Genomic DNA, 11,522 nt, shown 5'->3' on the forward strand with positions numbered 1-11,522 from the left:
CATCACTCCTGCACAGAGTCGGACTGTAGAGGACGTCATCCCAACAAGATGGCAGCTTCTGTATCTGAGATATTTAAGCTTCACTTCAGGAGAAGTATAACATGTATAACCCTTTATATATATATATATATATAAATATGTGTGTTCTACCTGACTGAGTTGTGTCAGCTCAGTTTCCAGCTGCTTCAGAGCGACTTCGTGTTTTTTCCGCCTTTTCTCCGTCAGACGTTTGATGATGTCAGAGCTCGGACTGTCGACCACTGAAACAAAGAGGCGGAGCTCCGGCTGTGATTGGTCGTCACATGACACTCTCACTCCGATTTCATATCAAACTGAGTTTCAGTGGAATGTCAGAAGTTCTTCATCATTAAATACGAACCCACAGTGTGAGGAAGACTGCTGACATCATCATCATCATCCACCTGCTGCCCCCTGCTGGACAAACAACACAACTACCTGAGAGACACAACACTGTCAACAGCTTGAGACTGTCTCTACACCTCAGTGTCTATGTGCCTGTCTACCTGCTGCACTGTGTGATGCTGTCCTCAGCAGACAGACAGTCTGTCCTCGTGTCACTCTGTCCAGAGAACAGAGACCTGGACAGTTGAACCTACAGACACAGAGACACAGTCAGACAAAGCTACATTAACCCTTTGATACACAACATGGGACAAAAGTGACCCGGCTCAGCTTTTATTTTTCAATATCTTTGCAGTGAATGAATTTCATCATTCAGTATTTGGAGAACGCCTGAGTCTGGGAGCTGTTGGTGGACGTGGGCCAGCGGCTCCCAGTCCCATCACATATTGTCACTACCACCTGAGACCTGATGCTCTGGTCCAACACCCTGCTCCTCGTCTCCTGGGTAGAACTGACAGAACCCTGTGAGGATCATGTTGATGAACAAGAGGAACAGGCCTCTGAGGCAGAGCAACGAGACTGGAGAGCAGTAGTTTGACCTCTGGAGGTCGGCTGCAGGAGTTTCATTCCAACATCCACACACCAGGTTGCTCAAAGACCTGGGCTCCATGGACAGGTCCTGCTCCAGACCATGACAGAAACATCACACACTGAAGACCGCTGCAGCCAACGGCTCTGGATCAGGAGGAACGATCCCGACTGGGCCCCAGGATGCTGGGGACATGTACCCAGATCAGCCTGTGGGGGTCCGGCCTCAGAAGAGGGCGTCTGGTGATTACAAGGCTGAAACACCTGAGGGACACTAAGGTACTGAAGACATGTCCCTAACATCCGCTGGTCACGAACATCCGATTACATCAACTAGCAGAAGGCTAGAACGTTTATCACTTGTACATACACACTTGTACAGTATGTAATCACTACAGGTCACCTGCCATTCATTCCACACATCTGATGCATGTGAGTCTTATTTTACAATAAACAATATAAAACAACAGTTAGTTAGCTTCTTTTGAAGCTAACTAGCTGAAAAGTGGCTAGCTAACAAAAACAATCAACAAGATAAAACTCTAAGTATAACAGTTAATACTTCATAGACTTAATAGAATGATTGATATGCATTTGATTGTCTCTATCCAGAGTGTTAGTCTGGCTGACCATCTTTTCAAACTCACGATTGACATGGTCACAAAGATGCTGGATGAAGAACAGGATGAGGAAGATGAGTCTGAAATCTCTGGTGCTGAGGACCTAGACCTTGTTCTACAGGATCAAGCTGGAGTAGGGGGGGGGGGGTCTTGGAATCCAGCTCTGCTGCATGAAGACGGCTCCTTTGAAGAAGGAAGAAGAAGCTATAAAAGAACAAAGCCAAGAAACATCCAGCCATGAGGAAACATCACAGGAAATGAATACCGGTCATTTCTGACCGATAGCTTGTGTATCAAAGGGTTAACGTGGGTTACACCTGGTCTCACTGACCCGGGTTACCACCGGTACGATTCACCCACCTGAGCATCGAACAGTCCACTGGAAACTGCTTTGATCTGTTTACCTGTCACCATGACAACCAGCCTGTGACACCTTCATGGTCCACAGAGAAAATTGTACCAGGGTTCATACACATTTTTACCAATTGATTTTCATGACTTTTCAATAACTTTGAACCAAATTTCCATGACCAAACATTTTGTGAAATCTCGGTGTATACGCGAAAAAGGGACAAAATGTAGTGTTCAAACTAACAATGAGAATTCCAAGGGATACAGTATACCTTAAATGACACAAACCCAAGTAAGCCTACTTATATTTTTAGCGTATTTCTTTAAAAGCTTATGAATTATTTAAAACTCAGCGTAAATGAACTAGGGATGGGCGTTCGATTAAATTATCTTAATCAATCGTCGGGAGAATTAACGATCGACTTTCAATTAATCATTCATATTGTTATATTAAAATTCACTATTTATAGGCTATATTAAAATGCAGTAAAAATAGAAAAAACACAGCGTGTTTCCTGAGGTCTTTATTAAAAGATGAGAAACTCTTATGGCAGTTAAACAGGATCCGTTGACTGGCTACACTTGAAAGTATGCGCAGCTGTACTCTTAAGCCCCGATGAGAGAGCAGCTAGCCGCGGAGAGCTGACTCGATTTGACGGTTCTCGACCACTCAGTCCGGTTCTTGTCACGCCCTCACTCCCGGAACCCCTCACCCAGACCCGGGTCTGTCCGGGTTCCCCTCCGCTCGGACTGAGGGTCCGGGTGCGGACATGAGGCCGAGCGAGCAGCGGAGCTCCGAGCTGCTTCCTCCCGCTGCTAGCATCCCCGCTGTGCTGCGTTCAGGGCAACTCGGATATTCCGAACTCCTGCCACATAGCGAACATGCAATAGTTTTCATCGATGAAAAAATTATGTCATCAACGAAATTCTTAATGATCAATTAGGAATTAGGAATTAGGCCCATCCCTAAAAATGAATGACATGAAAATATGAATATAACAAATTTCCATGACTTTTCCAAAACTTTTGGGAGATTATTTTTTTCACTGACTTTTCCAGGCCTGGAAAAACACATTTTAAAATTCCATGACTTTTCCAGGTTTTCCATGACCGTACGAACCCTGTTGTACATTCTGATCTCACACAGACACAGACACACACACAGACACACACATAGACACACACACACACAGACAGACACACACACACACAGACAGACACAAACACACACACACACACACACACACACAATTACAAGAGAACCAATGACTCACGTTTGTCAGTTAATTCTTTATTGATTTATTATAATCATTATTATTATAAATGTGATTAAACACTTTTACTACGAAATCAATCGTCAATAATCTGATCATTATTCTGACATCATCTTCATCATCAGTGATGCTCAGATTTGATCATGTGATCCCAGTTGAGCTCAGTCCCACCCGGTGATGTCACTGCTGCTGGTGCTATCGTCAAGGTTACCGGCTGCATACTGCTTACAGATGACCTTTGACCTTAGGGCTCGCTTCCTGTCGTCATGGAAACAAAAACATGCTGAAAGATGCATTTTCTCCAGATCTGAAATGAATCTGAAATCTGAAATGAATCTGAAATGAATCTGATCTCACCTGCGATAGAAGAAGGTGGGACGAGTCCTGAAGGTGAGACAGTCGTCTGTCTGCTTCTCCTGCACACAGAGAGAGAGACAGACAAGTGAGAGAGAGAGAGACAGAAAGACAAAATATGAAGAACCATCTGGTGCATTACCCATGATGCCGTAGTGCTGGGCTTCAGTTCAGACTCTGCAGCGCCTCCTGCAGGAGAACTGTTCTTCTGCAGAGCTGATGCCTCCTTAGTGTCCTCCAACGTCCCACTGGGAATCTCCTCACTTCCATCTGTCACATGACAGGATGTAACACGTCACATGACAGGAGGTAACAGGTCATGTGACAGGACGTAGCGTGACAGGACGTAACACGTAACATGACAGGAGGTAACACGTCACGTGACAGGAGGTAACAGGTCACATGACAGGACGTAACACGTCACATGACAGGAGGTGACAGGTCACGTGACAGGGCGTAACATGACAGGACGTAACAGGTCACGTGACAGGACGTAACACGTCACATGACAGGAGGTAACAGGTCACGTGACAGGAGGTGACAGGTCACGTGACAGGAGGTAACAGGTCACGTGACAGGACGTAGCGTGACAGGACGTAACACGTAACATGACAGGAGGTAACACGTCACGTGACAGGAGGTAACACGTCACATGACAGGACGTAACACGTCACATGACAGGAGGTGACAGGTCACGTGACAGGAGGTAACACGTCACATGACAGGACGTAACACGTCACATGACAGGAGGTAACAGGTCACGTGACAGAAGGTGACAGGTCACGTGACAGGGCGTAACATGACAGGACGTAACACGTAACATGACAGGACGTAACACGTAACATGACAGGAGGTAACAGGTCACGTGACAGGAGGTAACAGGTCACGTGACAGGACGTAACACGTCACATGACAGGAGGTAACAGGTCACGTGACAGGAGGTAACAGGTCACGTGACAGGAGGTAACACGTCACATGACAGGACGTAACACGTCACATGACAGGAGGTAACAGGTCACGTGACAGGAGGTGACAGGTCACGTGACAGGAGGTAACAGGTCACGTGACAGGACGTAGCGTGACAGGACGTAACACGTAACATGACAGGAGGTAACACGTCACATGACAGGACGTAACACGTCACATGACAGGAGGTAACAGGTCACGTGACAGGAGGTGACAGGTCACGTGACAGGAGGTAACACGTCACATGACAGGACGTAACACGTCACATGACAGGAGGTGACAGGTCACGTGACAGGAGGTAACACGTCACATGACAGGACGTAACACGTCACATGACAGGAGGTAACAGGTCACGTGACAGAAGGTGACAGGTCACGTGACAGGGCGTAACATGACAGGACGTAACACGTAACATGACAGGACGTAACACGTCACATGACAGGAGGTAACAGGTCACGTGACAGGAGGTAACACGTCACATGACAGGACGTAACACGTCACATGACAGGAGGTAACAGGTCACGTGACAGAAGGTGACAGGTCACGTGACAGGGCGTAACATGACAGGACGTAACACGTCACATGACAGGACGTAACACGTCACATGACAGGAGGTGACAGGTCACGTGACAGAAGGTGACAGGTCACGTGACAGGGCGTAACATGACAGGAGGTAACACGTCACATGACAGGACGTAACACGTCACATGACAGGAGGTAACATGTCACATGACAGGAGGTGACAGGTCACGTGACAGGGCGTAACGTGACAGGACGTAACACGTAACATGACAGGACGTAACACGTAACATGACAGGACGTAACACGTAACATGACAGGAGGTAACAGGTCACGTGACAGGAGGTACGACGTCACATGACAGGACGTAACACGTCACATGACAGGAGGTAACAGGTCACGTGACAGAAGGTGACAGGTCACGTGACAGGGCGTAACATGACAGGACGTAACACGTCACATGACAGGACGTAACACGTCACATGACAGGAGGTGACAGGTCACGTGACAGAAGGTGACAGGTCACGTGACAGGGCGTAACATGACAGGAGGTAACACGTCACATGACAGGACGTAACACGTCACATGACAGGAGGTAACATGTCACATGACAGGAGGTGACAGGTCACGTGACAGGGCGTAACGTGACAGGACGTAACACGTCACATGACAGGAGGTAACAGGTCACGTGACAGAAGGTGACAGGTCACGTGACAGGACGTAACGTGACAGGAGGTAACAGGTCACGTGACAGGAGGTAACACGTAACATGACAGGAGGTAACAGGTCACATGACAGGACGTAACACGTCACATGACAGGAGGTGACACGTCACATGACAGGAGGTGACAGGACGTAACATGACAGGAGGTAACAGGTCACGTGACAGGAGGTAACACGTAACATGACAGGAGGTAACAGGTCACGTGACAGGAGGTAACACGTCACATGACAGGACGTAACACGTCACATGACAGGAGGTAACAGGTCACGTGACAGAAGGTGACAGGTCACGTGACAGGGCGTAACATGACAGGACGTAACACGTCACATGACAGGACGTAACACGTCACATGACAGGAGGTGACAGGTCACGTGACAGAAGGTGACAGGTCACGTGACAGGGCGTAACATGACAGGAGGTAACACGTCACATGACAGGACGTAACACGTCACATGACAGGAGGTAACATGTCACATGACAGGAGGTGACAGGTCACGTGACAGGGCGTAACGTGACAGGACGTAACACGTCACATGACAGGAGGTAACAGGTCACGTGACAGAAGGTGACAGGTCACGTGACAGGACGTAACGTGACAGGAGGTAACAGGTCACGTGACAGGAGGTAACACGTAACATGACAGGAGGTAACAGGTCACATGACAGGACGTAACACGTCACATGACAGGAGGTGACACGTCACATGACAGGAGGTGACACGTCACATGACAGGACGTAACACGTCACATGACAGGAGGTAACAGGTAACATGACAGGAGGTGACAGGTCACGAACAACTCTGACCTTCTCCTGTCTTCTCTGCCGGTTCCTCCTCTTCATCACTGCTCACAATCCTCTCCCACTGAATGAGACAGCCATCATCATGACATCATCGTGACATCATCGTGACATCATCGTGACATAATCATTACATTCCACACCAGCTGTCATTAACACACTTGTCAGTCTGAGCTGCATCAGCCAATCACAACATCCTCCTTCTCACCTGCAGAAGGCATGTGCTCCGTTGTAGCCCCTCCTCCTGTGACCTCAGCAGGAGGATCTCCAGCCTATCAGATTGCTCGGTGAGTTGTCTGACCTGCTCCCTGTACTGATCCTTCTCCTGCAGGAGCAGCCGCACTTCCTCCTGCTGCTCCGCCCACGACGACAGCGCCTGCAACAATCAGAGAGATGGTTCTAAAAGAGCAGACTCCAAGCAGAGAACTGGAGAACCAGAACCTGGAGAACCAGAACCTGGAGAACCAGAACCTGAGAACCTACTGCGGTCTTGTGGTTCAACAGGGACAGGAAGTGACTTGCAGTCAATCAGCATCCAGCCCACCCGCCCGGGTGGATCAGGACTCCTCACCTTGTCCCTCTCTCGGATCACCTCCTCCAGCTGTCTCAGGGTTTGTTTGTTTCGTTGACGGTACATCCTGGTGTCTCCCTTCAGCTGAGTGCAGCACAGCTCCAGGTCCTCCTTCTCTTCCAGACTCTGAAAACAAACTCTAACTTAAGCTTCTACCAAATTTGAAGAAAGACGTTCTTGAGGTATCGTGTTCACAGGAATAGGACGGACGACCAGACGACAGGAATCCTCTGGCCACTAGGTGTCGCCAGCGCAGAGGGAATGAAAGTGGTTCTGACCCGAGAGTTCTGGTCCTCTGCTCTGTGGAGATCTCGTCTCAGTCTCAACACCGTAGTGACGAGGTTCATCTGAGGAGGAGCAACTCCTTCCTTCTCCTCCTTCTTGTCCGTGGTTTTCTTCTCCTCTTTACTCTCCTCCCTCTTCTCCTCCCCTCTGTTTGGATGGAGAAACGTCTCCGAGGACAGAACCAGACTCCGGCTCTGAAAACACACCTGTCCACACGTCAGTGGCTGAGCTACTCACATGATCCAACATCCTTCTGGTCGAGTACAGTATCTTCTCTCTCTCTCCTCTTCAATGTGACACTTTTAAACTCGGTGTCAGATGATGTCTGGAAGATGAAAGCATTGAGTTTTCAGTAAGATTTCTGAAAGAAGCTGAAGCGAGATCACCAGCAGGGGGCAGCATCTGAGATTTGAAGACAAAATATTATTAGTGAGTATTATAAGTGTGATGTTCTGTGGCTGAAAGAAACTGAAGTCAGTTGAGGTGTAAGAAATTCAAACTGTTGATTTCTGTTGAACCTGAACTTCTTCTTTCTTCTTTGTTCGGTTTATTGGCAGGTGGCCGCCGACGTGAAGGTCACCACCACCACCAGTACCACCACCACCATCAACACCATCAACACCACCACCACCATCAACACCACCACCACCACCACCACCATCAACACCATCAACACCACCACCACCACCACCCTGACTCTTCACTGTGATGCTGCTGCTGTCGTTAGCATCTCCACCGTGTGAACTGACCAATGATCTGATCCGGTTCACTGAACCTTTGAGTCGTCTTAATGAACCAGAACCTGCTCTTCCTGTGACAGGGTCTTTGGATCATCTGTGTAGGCTCAGGGGTTACAACTGGAACAAATGGTTCATATGATGTTTGAAATCTATCTTCCATCAAAACTGCACTGTTGCCACAATCTTTACATTCTTTTTCCAAAAAAAGAAATCAGCAAACAGTGCTTCTTCTTCTTTGTTTGGTTTATTGACGTTGGTTGCAACCGCCAATGAAGTGAACGAAGAAGAAGGAAATATGAAAGAAGAAGAGCGATGAACAGGATGAAGAGTTCACTTCACCTCCTGCAGTGGCCTCAGTGTTCGTCGTCTCAGCAGCCGAGTCTGACCTTCAGCTTGTACCACTGAGTTCTTCAGACGCTCCACCTGCACACACACACACAGGTCAGAGGTCATCAGCCCTCTCTAGGGGTGATAAGAGGTCAGAGGTCAGCTCACCTCTATCTGCAGGTCTCTGTTGGCCAGCAGGGCGTTGCTCCTCTCCTGGTTCAGCGTGTTGATGTCGGCCATCAGACTGTAGTTGTGATCTCTGAGCTGCTTCACCTCGTCGCTCAGCCGCTCGCGCTCCTCCCGGACCTTCTGCACCCGCTCCGTCAGCTTCCTCAGCTCGTGGTCCCTCAGCTGCTGCTGCTGAGACCACGCCTCCTGGTGGCCAGGACAAAACATGAAGGTTTAGCAAGTCAGCAAAGAACTTCGTGAGCTCCTGCTCTGCCTCTTCCTGAGTGACGTGGGTTCAATGCCCACCTGTTCCTTTGCGACTGAGCAAGCCACCTGGCGGCGGCGCCTCTCCTCCTGCAGCGCCCTCTGCAGGCGGCTGAGCTCCGACATCAAGAACTGAGTCAGACCAGATTCTCCTGCTGTGTCTAAATTAAAGAGACATTATAACAATGAGACATGGAGGGTAAGGCAGACAGACAGACACACTAAAAGACAGACGGACCGATGAGGATGCTGAAGGTCTTGTTCGGCTCCTTCCCAGTTATTCGACTGTACAGTTGAGGATAATCCAGCTCCAGACTCTCCAGGAAGGCTGTGTAACCTTTGACCCCTGTCCTCTGTAGGATGTCCAGCAGGGCTCCTGTAAAGGAGCATTTGTTACCTCTATACTGGATTACTTAATTCTCACAGTACCCCCCCCCCCTGTCTGCCAACCATGGCTCAGTTTGATCCAGACCCAGAACACCTGGTCTGAGGGAACCTCTCACACTGCTGGTGTGAACGAGTCCTAGTGAATGAACTCTCTCCTCTGTGAGAAGGTTCTAGTTCTTACAGCAGCACATGATACGTTTCTTACCAACTTTCCTCCTCCTGATGACGAGGGCGGGATCATTGAAAAGCTGCTCCTCATCCTCAGCACAGATGACCTGACGCCAGCCAACACAAACAACCAATCAGAGCGGGAGGAGCAGGGACAGGTGGATGAGAGGAGGAGGAGTTACCTGACACTGTCGGAGGTACGGGGTGATTCTTGAAGGTTCGATGGTTTTGATGAGCAGCATCCTGTGATCATCCAACTGCAGCCAACAGAAGTCGTCCTCGCTCACGGAGTCCATGATGAGTAATCCGATTACTACAGTAATATGAGTATTCACTAGTGCGAGGTACACACTAAGCGATGAGTACACACTAGCACACAATGGACACACAACCCGACACGGTCTGTCTCCGTCTGTTTGTGAGAAGGAAGTCTCTCCGGTCACTACCTGTTTCAGCCTCAGGCTCCTCCCTCTCTGACTGGCACTGATGCAGTTCACTGACCAATCGTGTCGCCTCAGTTCTGTTACTTCACTGTTTTCAACGGCTGCTTATGTCGACACAAAGAGGAAGAAGTGAGAATCAGAGAAGTCAGAAGAGGAAACAGAAACTTTTTCACATTTGACTTTGATCCGGAAGTGAAACTAAACTGGCGTCTGTGGCTGAGGGGTAGAGCGGTCGTCCTCCAACCAGGAGATCGGCCGTCCGATCCCCAGTCTTCTCCATCTGCTTGCCGAAGTGTCCTTGGGCAAGATGCTGAACCCCAAACTGCCCCTCACAAAACAAAGTGCTGCAAATGGATGCTCTGTATGAATGTGTGTGACCAGGTGAACGAGAAAAGATTGAAATACAAACATTACAAGAAAAGCAGAATGTGTCAATATGAGAGGTTCCGGACGGAGAACCAGAAACCAACAGGTTGGTCCTAATGTCCCCTGTGTCCTCGCAGTCCAGTGTCCTCACAGAGCCCTCTCAGTCCCCTGTGTCCTCACAGAGTCCTCTCAGTCCCCTGTGTCCTCACAGTGTCCTCCCAGTCCCCTGTGTCCTCACAGTCCAGTGTCCTCACAGAGCCCTCTCAGTCCCCTGTGTCCTCACAGTGTCCTCTCAGTCCCCTGTGTCCTCGCAGTCCAGTGTCCTCACAGAGTCCTCTCAGTCCCCTGTGTCCTCACAGTGTCCTCTCAGTCCCCTGTGTCCTCGCAGTCCAGTGTCCTCACAGAGCCCTCTCAGTCCCCTGTGTCCTCACAGTGTCCTCTCAGTCCCCTGTGTCCTCGCAGTCCAGTGTCCTCACAGAGCCCTCTCAGTCCCCTGTGTCCTCACAGTGTCCTCTCAGTCCCCTGTGTCCTCGCAGTCCAGTGTCCTCACAGAGTCCTCTCAGTCCCCTGTGTCCTCACAGTCCAGTGTCCTCACAGAGTCCTCTCAGTCCAGTGTCCTTACAGAGCCCTCTCAGTCCCCTGTGTCCTCTCAGTCCCCTGTGTCCTCACTGTGTCCTCTCAGTCCCCTGTGTCCTCACAGTGTCCTCTCAGTCCCCTGTGTCCTCGCAGTCCAGTGTCCTCACAGAGTCCTCTCAGTCCCCTGTGTCCTCACAGTGTCCTCTCAGTCCCCTGTGTCCTCGCAGTCCAGTGTCCTCACAGAGTCCTCTCAGTCCCCTGTGTCCTCACAGTCCAGTGTCCTCACAGAGTCCTCTCAGTCCAGTGTCCTTACAGAGCCCTCTCAGTCCCCTGTGTCCTCTCAGTCCCCTGTGTCCTCACAGTGTCCTCTCAGTCCCCTGTGTCCTCACAGTCCAGTGTCCTTACAGAGCCCTCTCAGTCCCCTGTGTCCTCACAGTGTCCTCTCAGTCCCCTGTGTCCTCACAGTGTCCTCTCAGTCCCCTGTGTCCTTACAGAGCCCTCTCAGTCCCCTGTGTCCTCACTGTGTCCTCTCAGTCCCCTGTGTCCTCACAGTGTCCTCTCAGTCCCCTGTGTCCTCACTGTGTCCTCACAGTCCCCTGTGTCCTCACTGTGTCCTCTCAGTCCCCTGTGTCCTCACAGTCCAGTGTCCTCACAGAGCCCTCTCAGTCCCC

At 49.9% G+C, this 11,522-nt stretch overlaps 2 protein-coding genes across 3 annotated transcripts in view; both read right to left on the reverse strand.

Annotated features, from left to right (window-relative positions):
- ccdc180 (coiled-coil domain containing 180) overlaps window positions 1–2,682 on the reverse strand; it is a 4,652-nt gene extending 1,970 nt beyond the window's left edge. Inside the window, exons 1-4 of the mRNA XM_053421548.1 lie at window positions 1,599–2,682; window positions 525–613; window positions 380–432; window positions 151–260 (exon numbers count right to left, since the gene is read on the reverse strand). Coding sequence (XP_053277523.1) covers window positions 151–260; window positions 380–432; window positions 525–613; window positions 1,599–1,607 — 261 coding nt within the window. The 5' untranslated portion in view covers window positions 1,608–2,682. The remainder of the gene's footprint in view (window positions 1–150; window positions 261–379; window positions 433–524; window positions 614–1,598) is intronic.
- Window positions 2,683–3,197: 515 nt separating this feature from the next.
- card9 (caspase recruitment domain family, member 9) lies at window positions 3,198–10,259 on the reverse strand. Of its 2 annotated transcripts, none has more exons than XM_053421530.1 (13): window positions 9,649–10,259; window positions 9,504–9,573; window positions 9,150–9,287; window positions 8,954–9,072; window positions 8,648–8,854; window positions 8,492–8,575; window positions 7,406–7,618; window positions 7,128–7,253; window positions 6,765–6,932; window positions 6,563–6,620; window positions 3,693–3,820; window positions 3,554–3,612; window positions 3,198–3,454 (listed from the first exon to the last, which is right to left on the reverse strand). In XM_053421530.1, exons 1-13 carry the CDS (start codon window positions 9,760–9,762, stop codon window positions 3,358–3,360), a joined length of 1,581 nt encoding a protein of 526 aa, XP_053277505.1. In that variant the 5' UTR covers window positions 9,763–10,259; the 3' UTR covers window positions 3,198–3,357. The 2 variants fall into 2 exon arrangements, with proteins under 2 accessions (XP_053277505.1, XP_053277507.1); XM_053421532.1 differs by having other exon boundaries at window positions 7,406–7,606; window positions 9,649–10,187.
- Window positions 10,260–11,522: the final 1,263 nt, after the last annotated feature.

Source organism: Pleuronectes platessa, chromosome 4 (assembly GCF_947347685.1).
Source record: "Pleuronectes platessa chromosome 4, fPlePla1.1, whole genome shotgun sequence".
Taxonomy (NCBI): Eukaryota; Metazoa; Chordata; class Actinopteri; order Pleuronectiformes; family Pleuronectidae; genus Pleuronectes; species Pleuronectes platessa.